The 22,069-nt window shown below is 34.8% G+C and overlaps 1 protein-coding gene across 1 annotated transcript in view; it reads right to left on the reverse strand.

Annotated features, from left to right (window-relative positions):
- The window catches only part of CFAP47 (cilia and flagella associated protein 47), a gene marked incomplete at its 5' end in the record, with an annotated part of 258,098 nt that overhangs the window by 219,162 nt on the left and 16,867 nt on the right, over window positions 1-22,069 (reverse strand). The window contains 9 exons of the mRNA XM_031060192.1: window positions 3,730-3,889; window positions 4,964-5,064; window positions 7,911-8,061; window positions 15,476-15,570; window positions 17,117-17,261; window positions 17,816-17,893; window positions 19,105-19,236; window positions 20,630-20,752; window positions 21,862-21,992. Of these exons, the coding sequence (XP_030916052.1) occupies window positions 3,730-3,889; window positions 4,964-5,064; window positions 7,911-8,061; window positions 15,476-15,570; window positions 17,117-17,261; window positions 17,816-17,893; window positions 19,105-19,236; window positions 20,630-20,752; window positions 21,862-21,992 (1,116 nt within the window). The remainder of the gene's footprint in view (window positions 1-3,729; window positions 3,890-4,963; window positions 5,065-7,910; window positions 8,062-15,475; window positions 15,571-17,116; window positions 17,262-17,815; window positions 17,894-19,104; window positions 19,237-20,629; window positions 20,753-21,861; window positions 21,993-22,069) is intronic.

A 22,069-nucleotide genomic window follows, 5' to 3' on the forward strand; every position in this document is an offset into this window, starting at 1 on the left:
AACTAATGAAAAACTCCTGGATTTAGAAATAAATCTGCTATAATGCGTTGTAAAACAACCCAAAAAGTTTCATCCTTGAATTTTTGAGAAAAAACACCTTTTCCTTTGATTCCCCTCCATTAGATCAGTATGGAAACACCTTCACCTAATTATTCAGATAGCAAAAAGAAATTTTGTATTTTATGTATCTGCATGAACACATACATGTCACAGAACAAAATACACAACAGAGTCTTCTGAGATTATCTCAAATCATTACTTCCACAGCCTGAGAAAGAGCTGTCACTGTTTACATACAAAAAGAAGAAAATCCAGTGTCTTCAAAGTACTTTGTCTTTTTCCCTTCCTGCAAGAGCTAATTTCCTAATGGAAGTGACAAGAGAAGAGCATCAGGGATGCTGTTATGTCACCAGAACATGACCTGTGGATCCCTTCATTTCAAACCAGCAAACATGAAAATGCAACCTGAAAAACAGTTCCAAGGGGAATCTGCTGAGAAAGCAACAGAAAAAAAGTCATGGAGATGGATGAAGAGCCAAACAGGGCATTTCTTACAAGCTTGCAAGAAAGGATCTTCTGTACAAGCTCCTCCCATGTACCACAGCTGGGCTACAGCTGGGCTGTAACTAAACCATATTTCTAGTGTCTTCTCTTCATCCAGGTGTATGACAAGGTGAAGTGAAAGGACATAACCAATAAATACCATAGGGGTGGAACACAGTGAAGGAAGTAAAGTACAGGAGCATATATCAGTACCAAAGAATATGCATTTTTCAGTAACTCACATTTTAAAATATTTGTATTACCCATAGTTTCAAAGTTAGACAATAGTAGTGTTAAGGTTTTCTGGTACAAACTTTCCATCTATACTTTCCATGCCAGAGAATCCCTGGCTCACCCAAGGAGCAGAACAGACATTGCCTATCCTGCATCACTGATCATTCTGTGTGTGGATCCACACACATTTACTAACACCAAAATTCAGCACAGTGTGTAAACCAATAAATATACAAAACAAATATACAAAATTATAATATAATATAATATAATTAATATAAATATAATATAATATAATATAATATAATATAATATAATAAATATTATTAATATAATTTTATGTTATATATAAAAGATAAAAAATAAATTATTGCTTATGTCAGAAACACCAGGACAATGTAATACTATGATCATTTTGAACAGAGACAAAGGCAAAAACACATGAATTCTGTCATTTATTAAGATTTGTTCATTAGTTTGAAATGCCTAGGACCAGTGATTTCAGGCTATTTCACGTTAAATAAAATACATAGAAATTAATTAGAATTATGTCCTGAACTGACTGCTGAAGTCAAGAATTTACTCTACTCCTCACACCTTTCATGACTGCTGTCAAAGTCTGGCTGCTGCTACCATTCTCATACCACCATTAATTTCTAGTTCAGCAGATGTGAACATTTTCCTTAGGGATATTTGATGGTACTTAAAAATTTGCCAATCTAAATCTGCCAAGGGCTAACAAAATCTGTAGAATTATATGGGAAATATTTTCTCTTCTCTAGGAATATTAACTCTATAATATATTTTCAGAGTTTATGAGAAGAAAGGAAAAACATCCTCTGCTCTCCTCACCCTCCTAAGTTTGTATCATACGGTTATGCACTTCCTACATTTCTCTCCCAAAAGCACATTTTTAGTTTAGTTGCCTTGGACCTTATGATAATTCAGGTGTTATTTGATTTATATCCCTTCAACATTAATAGGTACCACTGAACAATTTGCATACAGTGAAATACAGAGTTCAAAGCAGAAAAGCTACAGACATCTAGAACTTACAGGTATCCTACAAAAAAAAAAAGAAAGAAAAAGAAAAATTCAAAAGTGAAATAACAGTTTCTTCACATTTCTTCACAGAATTTGTTGAAGGTCACAGCTATTTAATATCTTGCTGTTGCAGAAAAAAAATTAAAAAACAAAACACCACACAATCAAAGTATCAAAGTTGTCATTTGTGCCCATTACACAATCATCACATCTTCCAGTATCTCTGAACTCCCAGGAAGGGAACCCAAGAGCACAAATTCCTTGTAACTTCCTTTGCTGCAGATAAGTTTTTTCAAATCAAAATGAGATATAGTGAAAATTTTTTTAGATTGTTAATGAATTATACTATAAAACAGCAGAAGAGGATCATATTAATAGATCTTCAATTCTTGAAAATCTGTTTTTAGAATAATTTTTTAACAGGTAGCATGATTTTACCACCAACATAACCTCTTTCATTTAATTCAACATTGCAGTTTATTATAGCATTTTATAATAATATAGTACTCTATCATAACTGCTGCAGCATATTTAAATAAATTACCCTAATGCACACTCAAAGTTCATTTTAGGGTTTGTTCACTCCCCCACATTCTACAACTTTACAGCACAAGCCTATGAAAGTGATTAGCAGTCCATGTTCATTAACCAGGTCTCCTGTGTGGGTTTTGATGTATCTAATGCTCTCTTACAAGAGAGTAATGATATGCACTGAAGGTACAGCATAAATAGCATATAAATCATAGGAAAATACTTAGAACATTGCATTAAGGGTAATTGATCTTTACAGTTATTTATGACTTTCTGTAAACAAAAGATATGGGATACACAATTTATCCAGTAATTCAAAATATTGGCTTTTATTTTTAAGCTGTTCTCTGCTTCACAGTCTGCAACAAGCAACTCCAAGCAACATGTGCAGTTAAACACTGCTCTTGCATACTCACAACATTTACAGAACCATACTTAATGCACTCTTCTCAATTTATCATAGAGTCATGGCAAGAGCTATTTTTCTTTATTTATATTAAATTGTTTCCAGTGCTTAATTGAGGTCAGAGATTTCAGTGCTATGATGAAGAATAACAGCAACATCTTTCTTTAGGACAGGGATGCTCACTTGCTGACTCAGCATCAGAACCAACTGACACAACAACTTTTCTTCCCCTTGACAATGCTGCAGCCCCAAAAGTGCTGCACTGAAACTGCCAAGAGGATGCAGTTCTGTGGGCATCAGCTGCATTTGCTGGTGGGATTTAAAAGCTCAAGTACACTGTTACACCCTATGAATCTTGTATATCACTGTCTACTCTAAACACTCAGTTGAAAAAAAGTAGAATCTTAATTTTCCTATTCTTACATTCCTTTTCTGGAGTTATGTGGTTGATTATCATTTTCCCTTATTCTTCCAAGTTTTGTTATATATCTATTTTACATATTTTTTCTTAGGGGCTGGTTGCCTGACCAGTCTACTCCAAAAAATACCACAGACAAGCGATTTTAAAACTTACTGAAGCAGGAAATTTCTATTCTTATCTAAATTATGGCTATTTAGAGTAAAGTTTAAAAGCATTCCAAGTACCATGGAAAGCTTTACTACCTAAGTCAGCCAATCTAAAAGCACCTGAAGTAGCAGCACTGAAAATGATACACCTATCCCAGTCCTTGATGCTTTATGGGTGAAAAACCTGATGCTTTCTATGTGCAAAGCAAACTTTTCAAATAATGCAATTTCAAAGACAGTGATTCCATGCTTTTTGTTAGGTCTGCAGCTGTCTTATTTTCTCAGAACCAAAAAAAAATCGTCAGTTGATGAAAATAAGTACTACTATTGATTCATCATAAAATCCCATTTAAACATCCCTATGCAAATGGCCAATCTATAGAAGAATTCATAGAATTACTTACGAGGCCAGAAGGACACAGCAATACTGATTTCTTCTTTTTTATGAAGACGTCCATGCTTCTGACTAAATCTGAAAATACCATCTTCTATATTTTTGTCTACATCATCAAAATTAAATTTCCATATTACCTCCTCTCCTGCGAGACACTTCAGGACAAGGTCCTGTAAATATTTTCAGAAAAGGAGTGATGTTGAAAGAGAGAAAGGAGCAAACACTGTGACACTTTTCACAATGCTTTCTCCTAAGCATTCTTTATGCAGACACACCAGAAGGAAAGGAAGAACTCAGTTTATTTTATCTGTGGGGTGCAAGGGTGAGCATGCCTATCTGCACAGACTAGATGTTTTCCAGTCATTCACCATATTCACAAAGAGAATACTTTCTTCCCAAAATGGAAAAACCTCATTTAAGTGAGGTAAATAGATCAAGCATCACAGTGGGAGTGCTCAGACAAACAGAACAAGTACTTATTCCTGATAAAAATGAAGCACAGTAAGCACTAAACACATGGCTCACATGTAGACTTACAGGTAGAGATGTTGAAAATGGAAAAAGTTCAGAATTGATTTTCAAAACCCATTCTTTCAATTCAGTAAGATGACAGTGGAAACAAAAAATAAAATTAAATTCCTTTATCTCAGAGTTACTCTCTCAGCTTTTGAAACAAGCCTAGCTAGAAAAATGCCTTGACTTTGTACTATCACTGATTCCTGAATGCATTTGAAAAAGCATTTCAAGTGTTTTCATCATTGCCAAAAATATTTTTTCTGAATTCTAACCAAAGCCCTCAGGTAGTAAAGACAATAAATTATGCTATGATATGTTTTGCATTCATACATATTATCTGTGTTGCAAATATTAAATTTAGTGTCCTTTTCCCCTTGTTAAGCCATAAGTCATGACAAGGAATTTTTTGGGAGAGTGTCAGTTGGCACAGTCCCTACCATACAAGGCACTGGGACAGCAGTTTCACTGTTTGGCCCATCATAGCACAAATCAGTTGCATCCTGGCCCCATCACTGTCTCATTTACTGGTATAGGCAGATGCAGAAATCCTTCAGAATTATACTATTCATATCTATTTCTTACATAATTCATGGTCAATTTCTCATAGTGCCCACATTTTCATATTGTCAGATTTAGTACAAGCCCAATTTTAAATTTTGGAAAAAAATTTATAGTGATTAAAAGACAAACACGAAATCAAAAACTGAACAAAATGACAATGTCATTACCTGAGAACTCACACTCCTATCAGCAGTACTGGAACGAATGTTACTAAAATGTTCTTCAAATTTAAGTTCCATAGAGGAGAACTCCACAAGTGGTTTAAGTCCTATTAGAAAAAAACAATTCAAAATATTTACACAGCATCACTTGTCAAATATTTTCTCAAAGTACCTTCATAAAATCATTGTTTCTGTACATGTTTAGGGAAAATGTTTCTCCCATTTTGATGCTCCCATACTATATACACAATTACTGTAATTTAACTTATTATGACTCTTTAGTAACAATAAAATTATTTAAATTTTATATCTACCAGAGTTATAGCACCTCTCCATATCACAAGAGCCACATGATCTTCCTTCTGCAGATGAATGCATTTACATTTCTGATAGCAACCATCAGACAAGACCTGGAAGATTTTATATAAAACAGCATTTCTCCTAATTTCATAGAGCTTTAACAAAAAATCATCACAACATATGAATTTTTAAAGTGGGAGTTTAGAAAAACAGAGGTATGTGTTCCCACACCTCATCTTACTTCTTGGAAACAGCCCTGGAAAGGAACCTAGCAAGCACACAGAATCCTTTTATTAAAATCTGCACGTCTGCTCCATTCCCAGTGTTGATCAATTCTATTCTCCCTCTAAAAAACCCAAAGAATTTCGTAATCACATATATCACATTATGTAAACAACAATATTATCTGTATTTCTCTAAGTCATAGGTACACAAACTCTACAAAGTAATATTGTTTCAAGGTAGGAACAGGATGTGCTGGAACCTTCCACCAACACAACTACATCATTCACAAAGTCCTCAGCTCTCTCCCAAACTGCCTGTGCCAGGAGAACACAGCACAACTGAAACTCTGACATTGAAAGGAGATTATCTACCCAACTAAAAAATCTCTGACTTGGAATATTAAAATATATTTCAGCTCCCATGAGGCCATTACATTGATAGTACAAACTTCTCCTCAGTACCAGGCTTAGATAAACTTGCATCTTTTCCAGGTGAGTCTTCTGTCCCAGTTTTTTTGAGATTTTTCTCTTTCAGTTCTTTCTTACATACACATAAACACTTTAGCAGGGAAAATTCCTGTAAGTATTTAAGTAAGAGAGCAGCTTTCCTTCCCAAGTGCTGAAACAGTTTACAAACTTTGTCTTAAAAAAAAAAAAAATCAAAAAACGGATTTCTGATGGATATGGACTACAGTGAAGTTAAAAGACAGGGCTGATCACTGAATCCCAGTCAACCACAACTACTATTCCAGGAAAATAAAAATTGTAAAAGCAGAAAACTAATATGCCATAAAGCATCTAGCAGTGAGAAGTAGACATATTTGCCAAATCAAAGCTTAGAACTTTCAAGATACATCTTAGTTTTTAGCTTTTAATGTGATAATCTGAAATCATTTAATAACAGACATAATTTTTAAGTTGCCAGAATGTAATCAAATCATCAAGTTCTTCTTTTAACAGTAAAAATAAACTGGCTATTTGCCTGTAGCCATATGATTGTCTGAAATACTGTGTGGTCAAGAAACTTATTTAGACTTCTCTGCCTCCTCCCAGACCATTAAGATTCCCAGTAAGAATTTAATTTCAATACTCAAATTTTAATAGAATCCACACTTCATTTTTTCAAGTATTTATTAGACTTGAAAATATTATATATTCACTTTTACATTATGTTACTTGTTGTAGGCAAATACTTATCATACTTTGAAGAAATTCTACATAACAGAAATATAAATTTGTGATAAAATTTGGATAAGATTGTCAACTGTCCATGAGATTTAGTGATTGCATCTATTCCACAAAGAAAGGGAAAAGGAAATAAACATTTTCTTTCCTCTTCACATCACTTAAATCACTTCTGCACTATAAATTTGTGACTTGAATACATATTTTCACTTAGTGACACGTTTCCTAATAATCTCATAGACATATGTACATTCACTTTTATTCTATATGTTCTCCAATTACATGTATTTTAGAAAGCTTTAATATGAATTTACTTTCATAACAGTATCTAAAGAAAGTCTCTCAAGATTTCTTTGATATTTTAAATGATCTCAAAAGACTTAAGAGAAAAACAAAGGGGAAAAAATCAAATATAGACAAATCCTAATAAATTTGAGTTGATTTTACCCCACTTTACATATTTAATTGGCCAGGCCTTCTTAAGTGCTCCCAAAAGGTTTAAACATTACACAAACATCATTCTAGGAAGACAGTCTGTACTTCACTCCCATCTCAAATAAAAAGTGGTTATAAATTAAAAACTGAGACTAGGAAAGCCAGTGTATCCAAATATTCACAATTTATAGTGAATATAAATGACAGTAAGAATAAGACAGAAGATTAAGGGAACCACAAATTATTTCGAAGAAAAGCAGACAAGAATTATATAAGATATCCATTTCTTTGCTGCCGGCAAATGGCCTGTAACTTTGGCTATTAACAACCTCTGACAAGCCAGATGGGATGAGGGCCATTCAGAGGCATTTTAAAGGAGTTTTAGATACAGATATATATATATCTATATATGGATATAGATAGATAGTTAGAGATCCCAGTTTTGGCAGGACAATTCCACAAAAGAGCATGACTGACATTCTACTTTTCAGAGGAACTGCTGTAACCACTGGGATTTGCATGATGTAGTCTATAAATCTATGATAAATGGATAGACACAAAAAAGAGCTTTGGTAAACTATTTTTATATAAGGCCAATACAAAAAAATCTTTTCTCCACATCATGATTAGGTATAGAAAGTTCAGCTTCAAGCATATTTAAAAACACGAATCAAAACTTGAAAATTTTGCAAGTTTCCAAAAAATGTACAAATTATACAAATTCCAATTAAGTAGCCATTCTCTGCAAAGCAAAAACATCACTCCAAATCTATGTATCCAGCAGGTGTTTAACGGCGTGGTTCACCCACCATTAGCTCTGACTCTACATATGGGCAGAGTTGGGGTCTCTGGGGGTGGCAGAGGCACGGGGGCACCGGGCTTCATAGGCACCACAGGAGCTGGAGTTGGGTACGTGGCCCGAGGAACAGCAATTGGGAGAATGAAGTCATGTGCTGCCACCTAAAGGGAAAGAAAATATTGTGGTCATTTTCCCAAAAAAATCATAGGTACCTCCTCAATCATCTGAGTGGTTGGCTGTTTTGGCAGAACTATTGCAATTTTGGATAACAGGATTTTCATTTACTGGAACTCAGATTCAGTTCTCTAAGCAAGCAGTGCCCGGGTATTTTCTCCCCATTAAGGAACAGCTCTATGATGAAAAGTATCAGGTTTATCAGCAGAACTACAGACAAGACTTCTGGTAAGTCACAGTGTCATGTTCCACTCCTGCCACCCTCATGAGTGAAAAAAGATTGGAGCCATGGCCCAAATGCAGAAGCTCATCTGAGCAAAGCGGAGGGAAAACAAAGCTACATCAGTTATGGCAGCCTTTCTCAAAGGCTGAAGACAAAGGTCAACCATTACAGTACACCCAGCATAAACAAAATGGGCTCTGATATCAAAGTGGGATATCAGTTAAAATTGAGAAACCTTGGGGGAAAAAAAAGTCTTAAGACCTTTGTCATGAAATGCCACTGAATTCTAGGAGTCTAAATTCCAGTGATTTTGATCCTCATTTTACCTGTGCTATCACATTCCCAAGTGGGGTTTCAAACTTAAGAAAAGGTGTGTTTTGTATAGAATCCTCTTTTTTTACAGACTGGGCATCAGAAAGGCCAAATTTATTTCAAAAAGCACTTTCAAAGAGATATTTCTTGCCTCTTGCTCTGTCTTTTCAAGGACTAACACACTAAGATAGTATGTTCTCCAGATAAAAAGTATGGATAACCTTAATAAAGGTAATGGAAAAAAAAACCCAAAACTTCTGCACTAAAACCACTGTTAGAGTCCTTCAAATCCTGTTTTCACCTTGAAGGCCACAGAAATCTTAGAAAGGAATTAAACCTATAAAATCTTTATGCTGCTTAGAAAAGGCAGTAAAACCAGCTATATAAAGATGTTATGAATCATTTAAAAGCTTTCAAAACCTGCAGAAAATAGTGCATCATTCTTCACTTTCACATCTCTGGTAGCAAGAAAAATATATAAATGATAGGAAAGAAAACCAAGTGTCCTAAGTCAGGGCATGAGGCACAAATCCATCTGTAACACTTACTGAGAAGCAAGCACACAGCACTGGGAGTGTGTGGTGTTCCAGCAGGGTTTGTGACACACAATTCCACACTTCTGGAGAGTGAGGTGTGTGCTGAGCCTTGTGCAATGTTTTGTCTTTTTGCGCTCAGCTCACAAGGAAGGCATTGAATGAGGACAAGTTTTGCAGCAAGTCACCACAGTCCCTTGTTTTATACTGATATTTCAAATCTAATCATGATTAGATTTTGTAATATATAACTGGCTTCTCAAAATTGACATTTAATATTTTTAGTAACTAAAACTCAAGATACATCAAAAAGATTGAGTAAAAATCTCCTGCTTTGAATTATATACTCTTCCACTTTTAGTATCTCAAGTCACCCACATAAAACACTTCATCAAGTTACATCTTCAAAATATGTTCTTATAACAAAGCTAATTTTGTTTAAGTTTGGTGAGATTAAAATGTTTAGTCTGTTATAGATTTCATGACAGCACAGGCTGTGCAAAGGAGTGCAGTCTAGCACAGCAATTGCTCTTCATCAATGCTGGTATGTTTAGGCCAGACAGCAAAAAATGGAATCCCTTTTTCCCTCTCCTAAAGCAGCAAATCAAAACCTGTTTTTCATCCCAACTAACAGGAAAATTTGGTTTCTTTTTACTATAAAGGGGTTATTTTCTAAGAACTGGCAAACATAAGCAAATATGTGAAAGACTCAATTCACTACATGAAGGTCATGATGCTCACTGAAAACCTACTTTTGCTGTGAAGTACAATGGTACAAATTCAAGGCCAACATAACTCATAGAAATGTATTTATATAATTGAGAACAAATCATAGATCTTTTATTTTATTCATACATTAACTGCACATTATGTAAACCACATTACAAATGAAAAATCCTTTAAAAATTCTGTGTAAGTAGAAATTAGATTATAATACATACACATATTGCTGAAACAGAATTAAAAATTCATTTCAGTTATTAGGACTTCCCTTTGTAAGTAGAATCATTAGGTTTCTTTCTATAAATATTAAAAAACTCTTTATGATTAATTTTTCATTTTTCAAACTCCATAATAGAAAATTCCCTCTTTTGCAAGATTAGATACTTTACAAAGTAATTACAATACTTAAAAAAATAAATCCTTAGACTATTACTGGACTTATCATTGCTTTTTAGATAATTTATGAATACTTTGCAGTTACTTATCTATTGAGATATTTTGCTGAAGCTGCATTTAACTTCATATACTAGAGAACATGGGAAGGGCAGGAAGGAAGCAGCCTAGAGAGAGTTCTTTCACAAACACTCCTGTTTGTTAATATAAGAAACATTTTTCCTGTCCTGATGTACACTGATTATGCATGTTGGTTGGAAAGGAGGAATCATCAACAAAGCCAGAGTTTAGAATTCAAATACTTCAAAAGCTTTAAAAAGACAGGTGAGACAAAGGAGCTTTTTGTTGTGTGTTCACATGCAACATCTCCAAAGGATGTCAGGAAAAGGATGCTGGTCTGGCTGCCACCAGAAGTTAGCTCTTTAAATAAAAATAATAGTCTTGGAAACTTTTATTCAGATGGCATCTTAAAATACTTTCAATTTTTTTATTTCCACTTGAATTAATAAACAAATAGAAGCTGTTGGTCATAAGGAATCTGTGAGATTATGAAATTTCTGCTCCCAAAACTCACTTAAATTTATGAAATAGTTTTGATATGAACAGTAGCTCTGAGCTCAAAACTGGGGAGCAAACATGGCTGAATGGCTTCCTGCCTTGGCCCTAAATACCTGGTATAGGACAAGAAACAAAAGGGGGAAAACCACCCATCAAACATTACAAGTGAAGTAGTATTTTACATAGAATTCATGGATCAAAAATAAACTGAAGCACAGCTGTCAGGTGACAATCTGACAGTAGGAAAAAAAAGTATTGTTATTTTCAAAAAACACTTTCAAAGCAGTTATTTCATCTCTATCTTTACTAAGTATTCCAAGGCAATAATATATCTTAGAAAGAATAAAATCTATTTCTCTAATTACTATTCTAATAGAGCATGTATTCCCAAGGTTGAATAAAAATTTTGCTAATTTAGAAATCATATAGCTTGTTTAGCACAAAGAATATGTGACATCTCTCTAAAATTACAGTGTTTCCTTTCACAGTACAACTTCCAAGAGAATTGCACATAAATCAATAAGCTAATTTATTACTTAGAATTACATTAAAACAACTGTAAAAGATAATAATACTCTTGTATTTATCATATAATACCATGCCGATTGTTCAAGTATCTTGAAGCATTTGTGAAAAGGTTGACCTTAAATTTTCTTTATTTGTTTCTCTATACACAAATTCAGCAGCAATAGAAGAAGACAAAATGCAATGTACATTAGAAAAAATCAGTTTGATTCAAATTTAAACCTAACTGCAAAGCCAAGGGTTTATATCCTGCAATTGAATCCAATATACACTCTCAGCCATCCCACAAATTTAAATGAGCTTTTCCTTAAGATACACTGAAATCTTTCATTCCCCCTGTTTTATATCACAGAAAAGCAGCTTCCACAATGAATAATGTAACTGCTGTTCAAAGCCATCATTCAAAGCACTGCAATAAAATTAAATCTTTCCTTTGTTTATGGTCAGAGATGATGTAGCAACAATACCCTGTAATTCCACAGCTGCAGATTTTCCATAGAATTCACTTCTTACACAACAAATCTGTTCTTTCATTAGGAAAAGGAAAAAAAAGTCATTTAACAGGACAAAAACCCCACCAAAACACCTGTCACCTCCCTACAACAAGCTTAAGCAATAAGCTCTGACAGGTGTGACTTGTTCTATTTATCTCAATCAAAGGCACTCCGAGGCTTCATTATTACCCAGCTGTGTATTTTGTCCTTTTTCCAAGATGCTGGAATTTGTTATTTTCCAGCAGGTTTAAAAATAAAAAAACAAAAAATAAAAAAAACTCATTTTGAATCACTACACTCCTGCACTTTGGTTTGCATGCTTTCCCCATCAGACCCTGCAGGACCTCTGTGAGCAGGGGACAAACACAGACAGACAGACAGACAGAGATGATATAGATACAGATATAGATGATAAAGTAATAGATGATGTCAATACTGCTTTCATTGACAGCTCTGACTTCCACAGCCACCAAATACTAAGGTTAAAATCTCTGCAGTGAGGTGCAGAGCCCTGTCACCTCTAACACCTTCAAAGACACAGGAATAACAGCAAGGCACAGCCACACTGTGTCTGAGCAACATCCCAGCCTTATCTATAATGCATGGACTCCATTTTCTCACTTGGAATACTGAAAGAATTGCCTCAACATTTTTTAAGGTTTATTTTTTAAGCATGCCAAGATGCTTCATCTCTAAGAGCATCTTTTGATGTCCCATGTATTAATACCTATTATATTTTAGTGAGAGCTGTAGCAGCTCTTCAGAGTTCCTATATATGTACTACATTTGTTGATCTGAAGGGTTTTTTTAGCAGAATTCAAGACTGCATTCAAGACTAAATTACTTGCAACCTTACATTAATAATTCAGGTAGCTTTAATAAATTTTTTAAGTACATTAAAATAATTCCATGGGTTTTTTATGCTTTTAGCAGTGCTCCTGAATTATTTTTACTTTTCATTAGCCCTATTATCCACTCTGTTAAAGAAAACATCAGTATAGTGGGGGTTTGTTGGTTTCTAGGGTAGTGTTGTCAGTAATGAGTAAAACAGCAGGAAGTTCTAGTAAAACCAGAAGGCAGACAGAAAAGAATGTGACCTCATGGGATACAGAAGGTTTGTAGCAGCTGGGAGGTAAGCTGGGGAAGAGCAGTTATCCAAAAAACAGAAATGAGATCAGAAACAGCTGTTGCAGTGCACAGAGGCAGGAAATGGCACTTGCAACTGTGAAACCTGAACAGGGGAAGCTCAACACACAGAGATTAGAGATTTGGGGATTTATTCAAAAGTGGAAAATCAGGAAAGAAAGGGGGATAAAATAGAAATCAATGTTTTAAGAAACAGTAACTACTGAGAGTTTCTGATCACAGTTAGAGATGATGGTACCTCGACCACCTTCTCAACAGAGCTATGTTTTTAATTAGTATTCTACAATGCAGGAGTTAAATGAAACAAAGTTACAGCATCCTGGGGGCTACATATACTTCCAGATGCTGCCTGTTGTCATGCCACCCTGGGTAACTTCATTTTCAATCAGTCAGAGCTCAGGGGCCAGCTGTGATGGTGCTGCAGCAGCTCAGAGGTGCTCACCAAGGGCAAAGGGAGACAGAAGGACTCTGAGCACACAAAGAGAAGGAAAACTGAAGTAAAAACATGTAATTAAAGCAACATTTATTAGTTGGCTATGAGGGGGCCCAAGAAAATTTCCTTTTTGTAGTTTTTATTTCCTTATTTCTGAAGGAAGTTATTTCTGTTTGTCAAAAATTATTCTTAAGACTTGAAAAACACTTAGACCCAGAACGTGAAAAATGAAAAATAAAATCTGTAATCATTAGGGGCAATAATCTACAGCCTTTTTTTTGTTTGTTCTGTTTTTAGGGGTTGTTTGTTTGTTTGGGTTTTTTTAGCAAGAACAGTCACAAAACTTATCCTGTCAAGAGTAAAAATTGTTTTTCCAAATGTATATCACAATTAAAGCAGACTTCCAATTGGCATAACCTTATCTTCACTTAAGCCAATGTACACCATTACCAAATGACAGCTGGACATGGCTCATCAATAATGAACAGCAATCCTGAACACCGTGCTCAGGAGACAAGCTAAATTAAACATAGCAAGGTACTATTTCAGCATTCTTCAGAAATATTATTTTACAGCAGTGTCAGTAGCAACACTTCTACTTTTATTCTATCCTGCAACTCGACAAGGAAAGGAAATAGAGCTCAAATGTCACAATGGGAAACAGAGTTCTTCTCTTTTCCATTGATTTCTTTTGGACTTTCTTTCCAAGTGGAATTGTCCTACTTCTTTCTTTAAACATGGCATTCCACATGGGAAAAGGGTGCAGCTGAAGTGTTATCAGCCCTGATTAGAATAACTATTTTACTTGCTTTATTAATAAAAATATTCCTATTGGTATAGTAGGTCTCTGCTCTTAATTCTTGTTCAGCTTGTGGCCTGAAATGCCATACACACAGATTATTCCAAGAGCATTATCTGCTCCTGTATTCCCATTACTTGCCCTTCTTACTCAAAGGAAAATACCAGAATTTTCCTTTGCTGAGTTTCTCCAATTTGATTATAGGTCATTCATGATATTCTGTAGGTACCATTTTGCAAACAATTCCATACTTTCCTGACACTTAAAAACATATGACAACTATTCATTTTCCCTTTATTCAAGGCCTGCCATACTACAGAAGAAATTTTTTATAAATCTATTGACTCATATTCTGTCAGGAAAAATTATTTCAGGGTAGTGTATGGGCCATAAACTCAATCCAATAGCTTCCATGTGTACACAGAAGAAAATCACAATGTTATCAGACACAGCCTGTAATATACAAATATTATTTGAATGATGCTTTGAACAAAGGAATTCCATTTTATACTGCTGGGAAGGCAGGAGTGGGAGGTGGGTGGTGGTGGAAAAAGAATACTCCTGACCCTTTCAAGATGCATAAGATGTTGTTCACTTTTAAGGTAAAAGTGCAGTTAATGCAATGGATTTATATGCTGTAGAAGTGATCCCCAGCTGCTTGTTCTGAAGCTGGTTTATGATATCATACACAAAGTTTTTGCAGTTCATCCTTCTCCAAATATGTGGAAACCCCAAACCTCCAATTTCCAAAGCATTTTTCTATGGGGTTGGATTTAAAATTCACTTGAGTACTCTCTATTGACAGTCACTGCCAATAAAATGCTAATTTTCGGATGTAAAAGTAACCTAAAGTCTCATATCTTCAATTTTTTCCACTCAAATAGCTCAACCAGAAAGCAACTTTTCCAATCTTTATGACACATAAAACTCATGTACATTTGCAGTTTCTTGGGTCATCTGGGAATACAGGCGAGAACAGCTGCAAAAAGAAGGTGGCTGCTAGTTTGTTGAATGATTTCATGTGTGGTATGACATTTCAATGTTAGTTTACACCATTGAGGAAGTGTGTTTTCTTTGTGTATGCAAACACTTAAAGCTATAAAAAGGTTATTTAAGAACTTGTTTTCTTAAGAACTGCATTACTAATTATAAAACTATTGCACAGACTAAAATGTTCATCTAAAGTCTCTATTCTCCCACCACAAAAAATTTCACAGAGCATGATTTTAATTAACTTAATCCCCCCTGTTCCATAAACCTACCTTTTTTGGTGTTAAGGTCAGGAAGCATTGCAAAGATGACTCTTCCTTTAAATAAACTGTATAGAGATAAGGCTTTGAACGAGAACGGTCAATTGCTGCCAAACAAAATTCACAATCAAATTACAGATGCTACTGCATGAAATAGCAACTTTATAATAGCTACAGGATTTCAAAGTGATTTTCAGTATCAAGTATCTACCTATTTGCATGGTAAGCATTTCTCACAAAGTTACAATGGAATATAGGATTCTGAAGGTAATTTTGGGCAGTATTAATCACCAGAAATTTTCATGGAAGTTACTCATTTGGGAAAACACAATATTTCAGAAAAAAAAACCCAACAGAATTTTCCTTTACCTTTGAATACAAGTGTTAATCTAAAATACTTAATTACATAATAAACTAATACCACAGAGTTAAAAATAGTTGGCTGAAATGGGTTTGGTTAGTTTTTTTTCTAATTATTTTTAGGCATAATCTACATTTCCAATAAGGCTTGCTTCCTTTTTCAGATTTCCATGTTCAATTTTAAGGCACTGGCAGAAGTACAGGTTTCCAGCAAAGGTAATATTCCTCCAAGATCAGTATCCATCATGGAACACCCGGAATATTCATCCAGCATTCACCATCTGAGTACTGAATCTGACTGGATGTCACATGAGTGGTTTCAAGCACAAACTCTGATCCAGAGATCACGTGCAATGAGTCTGATTCCATGCTGGCAGCCTGCCTGTTGTAAAGAGCCTTACAGCTCTTTTGGAATTTAAGATGACTGACTAGGAGCCCTCACCTCTTCTTCCTTTTTAAGTGCATCACATGGTAAGAAAATCCCTACAATTTTGGAAGATCTTTTTTTGCGTCATCCATATATGCATCATTCAACATAAAGATACAACTAAATTTTATAATACTGTCTTGCAAAAGAATGAGTTGTAATTTCCTGAGTTTGCAGCTTTGCTTGTAAGGCCTCTTGTCTCTGTAAAATTCTCTTGTGAATAATGATGGTGGAAACATCCAAGGAGATGCCATGACTGAAGTAGGAAAGCCATGAGCAACAATGTGCAGGATAAGAATCTGCACTTGTTCTACCAAACAAAAAAGAATTCAATTCTACTCCTGCCCCAATAACTTCCTGAACTGAGTACTCATGGAGAACAGAGGCCCTGTCATTAACCTGCAGACACCTTGTCCCTTTGGGAAAAAGAAAAAACCCTTATACTGGTGATGAAATGATCAAAGGGTAAATATTGTCCAAAAGGAGGGTATGATTCCATGAATAGGAAATTAATACAATTGTTTGGCTTTGTTTTTTTGGGTTTCTTAATACTTTATTTTAACTAGTAAGAGGGGGGTATTCATTTTTTTTATTATACCTTACCAATCCTGGGGAGGAAAAATTGCAGAAAAAAAAGATCTACATGCAACCTGACATTCTGCAAATATTTATTCTTTGTCAAATGTCATCTTATAGGCAAACCAAAATGTCTCCTCTTAATTTACATTAAGCAACACTTCTAAAATAATTGCTTTAGATTTTCTTATATTAGAAAATTTGGCTACCAGAAATGGTCTGACAGATTTTCTCTCAGCATTATTCATTCTTATATATAATGAAAATTCTGCTATAGCAAAAGCAAATACCTGAATTGTCTTCAGAATACAATTTAAAATCCTTATGGTTAATAAAATCAAACTGCACTCTAGTACAAGATTGTCCTTTGTTCTGCAGCAAAAATGGAATTGATTTTGTAGAGCCAACATAAACACCTTGATATTCAAATATTCCCTGTAAGTTTAAAGAAGAAAAATGGGTCAAAGCACTGTGAAGTCAAGTTTATAACTGAATATAATGTGAAAAAATATAATTGAGCAAGATTCACAATTTATAACACAATAACAGTGTTGGTTAATCAATAGTCTCACATAACTCTTATTTTTAAAATCTTTCCAGGACACAAACTAGAAGAGTTTAGAATTTAATATCAAGTCCACTTACACCATCAGAAAAGTTTTAATCATTCAGTAAACAGATCAGTGACTTACTTTTCCCTTTATGGCATTTTTTGCTATAACCACCTTAAGAAATACTCTCCCTTTTAACATGCTTATTCCAGATTGCCAAGTTCAAAAACTAAAGCTGTCAGCTATCATTTAGTGTAATTGTTATATGTAAATTTGGGTTTTAATATCTCTTCCTAAGTTCATCTCTTTCATCATGTTCTTGGGATGTTAGTTTAGGAAGAAATGAAAAATATGAAGTAGAGAGGAGCCACTTTCACATCTAGATAAAGAAAAATACTTAACCAGTCTTACCAATTGCTACAATTTCTTCACACTTACCACATCAATGCCTATTTCAGTGATCTCTGAAAATCCACTGATCCTAAGTGTGAGTTCTGCTGCATTCCTCACTGCTACCTAAGTGAAGGGATAACACTGGGACTGTGGAAAAGGTCATCTTAACAATCTCACCAAACTTCTCATAATTACATGAAAAAAAAGTTTAACCAAAAAAAAAAAAACAACCCTACCCCACAGATCAGAATGGAAGAGTCACTATAAATTGCACTGAAAATATGAAAATAACTCTGTCCTTATAACATAACACATTTTTGCTGCAGAAATATTAAGAGATAAAGTAAATGCCTTCATTTTCTAGAACATATATATACAGATTCCAGCGACACGTGGCTCCAAATCATGCCTTTGTGGCATAGTACATCTGGGACAGATATAGCTAGATAGATACAGTTGTTAATAAAAATCCAGAACAAAACAAAAAAAGAAAAGAAGAAACATAAAAAACACAACCCAAAGTTGTAAGAAAGACCAGTGACCAGCCTGCCAAATATGCAGACAAAAATAATATCACAGGAGGTTGTGTTACTAGAATGAGTATTTTTTTCAACAGGAAAAACCTGTTTTCAGCAGCTGTGAGGATTGGAATGTGTATCACAACACACATTGCTTGACAGAGGTGCTGGTACAAGGTACACACTCTTGGTCTAGGGAATATTAAATATGTTGTACAAATGGAAAAAATAAATGAATACTAGATTTAACAAGCATAATATATGCAGCCCCAGAAGATGGTGAATCCAGGATCAGTCAGAAATGGTAGCAAAATTTAGGCCCTTGATAGCATCTTTCTTCCCCAATTTCACTTATCTCAGCAAGCAGGCATGCAGAAAACAAAATATGTTACATGTTTCTTGCACACCTACTATCAAAGTAAAGCTACTAGTAGAGCCATCTCTGACAAAACCACAAAAAGAAGTGAAGAAATTAAAAACATTTGAGTATTCCAATCCTGCCTCTGTATAGATTACAGAAACTGCAGGTATGTCTACATTATCTCATAAAGAACAATCACCCATTACTTCCAACAGCTTGTCAGTGGCATAGTATGAATCAGCTCAAACTGAGAGGATGCTTTGATACCTCTGAGCAGGACTGAGACCAAAAAAAAAAAAAAAAAGAAGTTACAGCAGTAATGATCTGCTGCAAGAAAACCTTATTCTTAAAAAGCATTAGGACACTGGAAATAAAATCCAAAAGATACATGAACATATACACATAAACACACAGGATAACACTCAAAAGCCAAAGCTCTTCCCAGTTTGAAATACCTCCACTTTTTTATCAAAACTCATGTGTGCCTTTGGAGTGAAAGAGATTTTTAAATCAACAAAGCCTCCCACAGGTATCACTCCTTCAGAGGGTGTGATTTTCATTCCAGGCAGTGGGTTGGAGTCAAGAACCTTCACAAACACAAATAAGAAACATACACAAAAAGGTGTTTGCATTCCTTTGTTTTTTGGTTGTTGTTGTTTTATTTATACCAACATATCTATAATAAAGCTTTTCTATTCTTACAAGGAGAACCTTCATAGCATATAATGCTAACTTGGACATAGAAGTTTGGGAGAAAATGCAAGTAAAGCAAAGTAAAGTAACAGATTTCTTAACAAAAATGTCAGTTTCTACTATGAAATACTTCTTTCCACCAATTGGAAACTTGGAGTTCTGAGTTTTGGGTTGTTTTCACTAAGTTACCAAAATTAAGACTTGCTACCTAGCAAGTCTTCCAAATATTCTACAAAACATTTTTTTTCACTGACAAATAAATTCACCACTTCTTTTTTGACATTCACAGTAAGACAGGACACAGAACCCCAATTCTGTATAGCTCAGTGATAATATTAGAAGTAAATACTCAGTTTACCCACAGTTAAGAAAAGACAAAAAGGAATTTCTTCTCTTTTAATGCACTCCTAACAGATAGCTTTTTAAAGTATAGCTACACAAGTGATAGTGACCAAAACCAACCAGCTATGTCTTGGCTTAAGAGTAATTCTGGAAGCTAAAAAGGCTGGGTATGTTTGCTTGTGTTACTGGCTGTGCTGATTTTATTCTTCCAGGCCCAGCCTCCAACACTGTGGTACTACTTGTTATTTAATGCTCAGCTGATAAAAGAGAAATCTGGTACAAATCAAAATAAATTAAATGTGTTTCTCAGTACTCTAATAATGCAGTAACAAGAACTCTGAGGATTTTAATGAAAATTATTTTCCTTCACTAAATGCAGCAATTATTCTGTGACCAGCAAAACTAAATGAGGTTAGGTTTCCTACTAATTTGTGTATTATGTCTTTACCCACTCTGGCATCCATCTTATCCCTTCTTCAATTCATTGCAGAGCCTCTCTTGCCCGTGGATGTTGGTTTAGCAAAGTCACCCATGTGCTGTGACTGCCCTGGATCCCTGCATGCCCTGACTGGGCAGCAAGGGTAGGATGAGCAGCCAGTTTGCTCTGTCTCTCAATGCAGGGAAACATCCAATAAATGCTTTTCCATAGGGTACCCCAGTATGGGGCTCTACCCTCACCCCTGGCTCTCAGGAAACTGCCAGAATCATTTAAGCCATCACCACTTTGTTTGTCTTTGTCCCATCTACGCACCAGCCCAAATTTGACAGAGGGATAGAATTCTTATTTACATCAATCTTGTTTCTGCAGGAAAATGTCACAAAAACCTTAATAGGTTCATATTTAGTAACTGAAAACACAAAAACCATAACATGATCTGGTAAAATTAATTCCCTTCTGCTCCCCAACCCAAGGAATTAAATGCGCTAGAAATCATTTTCTCTTACTTGGAAGTATGCATGGTTGTATCCTGTGTTTAGAATAGTGGCTGTCTTACAAGTAGTGAAACCAATTGGACTGTGAGCAAAGGAGATACTTGGAGCCACAAACTGAACTCTAGTAGCACCAAACTATTAAAAAAAAAAAGAGACAGATAAAACAAGCAAACCATATAACATATTCCTAAGTACAAATAAATAATTCAGCCTAATTTTTTTATCACATTATGAGCTAATATAGTTGTGCAAACACATAAATTGGAAGTATCCAAATAGGAAAACACAGCTTAAGTGTGAGAGAAGATTTACTCAATGTACTAAACTTATCTATATTCAAATTGAACAGACTCAACCCTACAGACATTTCTGGACTAATTTCAAGACCAATAAAAATATTTTCTTTTAACAGCACAAACTTCATTAACTCCAAATGTGTGATCAGGACCAGATATTTCAGAGATATTAATAGCAGTAGAATTGCAAATATTCTAATTTACACACATCCTGGTTTACACGTGGCAAACTTCCAAGACTTCAAAAGAAGAGGAAGAAAAGAAAAACAGATACTGAGGAAAAACAGCCAAAAATGAAAATGGGCTCATCAAAAGAAAGGGAAAAGTTTTCTTGGCTGCCAGTAAAAGTTCTAGAACATGTAGCCAGTAGTAGAGTGAAAAAAAAAAAAAAAGAAAAACTCTTTCTTCTTTATACTCCCTGGTATGCAGTGTAAGACAACAAATAACTAACCAAAGCTGAATGTCACTGTTTAGAAGACTACCCAGAACATTGCTTCTCAAATACCATCTTCAAATAACAACACAAAATTAAATTAGGAGTCTGTTGTTACCTTGAAACTCTGAAACATACCTTCCCACGCAGACCTAGATTTTTATTCCTTTAATAAATAATATAAATATATATTAAAAAACTGCTGTATCACCTCTCGACATTTGTTTAGTCATACTAGGCAAGCAAAATAACTAGACCGTAATCTATAAGGACCACTAAGCTGTGATGCCAAAGGTAGAACATCATCAAAAGCAAAGAAAAGGTAAATTGTCTTTGCCTTGCCTTTTCCATCATGTCTTTGGAGCATACTCTTGAGTTAAACATGTTAAGTAAAAGCTATATGAAATTAAAATAGTCAAATAAAAAATAGCTTATGATAGAGATATTTAAAGGTATTACTTGTTTAAAGAAATCCACACATTTTTCCTCTCTAAAGCTGTCCCATGAATTGTTACCTTTGCAGAACATTTCAAGTTAACTGAATTTCCTTTGCGTGCATACAAGGTGAATTGTCCTGTTTCTGGAGTGCTGAACCCTGGATGCCAAACAACTTCACACTCCACATCACTATAGGGCTCCACAAACCCTAAATATATGTACATAATTGAGATGTTATAGCATACACATGGACAACTGTCAAATTACATTGTAGAATTAGAAATA

Source organism: Geospiza fortis, unplaced genomic scaffold (genome assembly GCF_000277835.1).
Source record: "Geospiza fortis unplaced genomic scaffold, GeoFor_1.0 scaffold20, whole genome shotgun sequence".
Taxonomy (NCBI): domain Eukaryota; kingdom Metazoa; phylum Chordata; class Aves; order Passeriformes; family Thraupidae; genus Geospiza; species Geospiza fortis.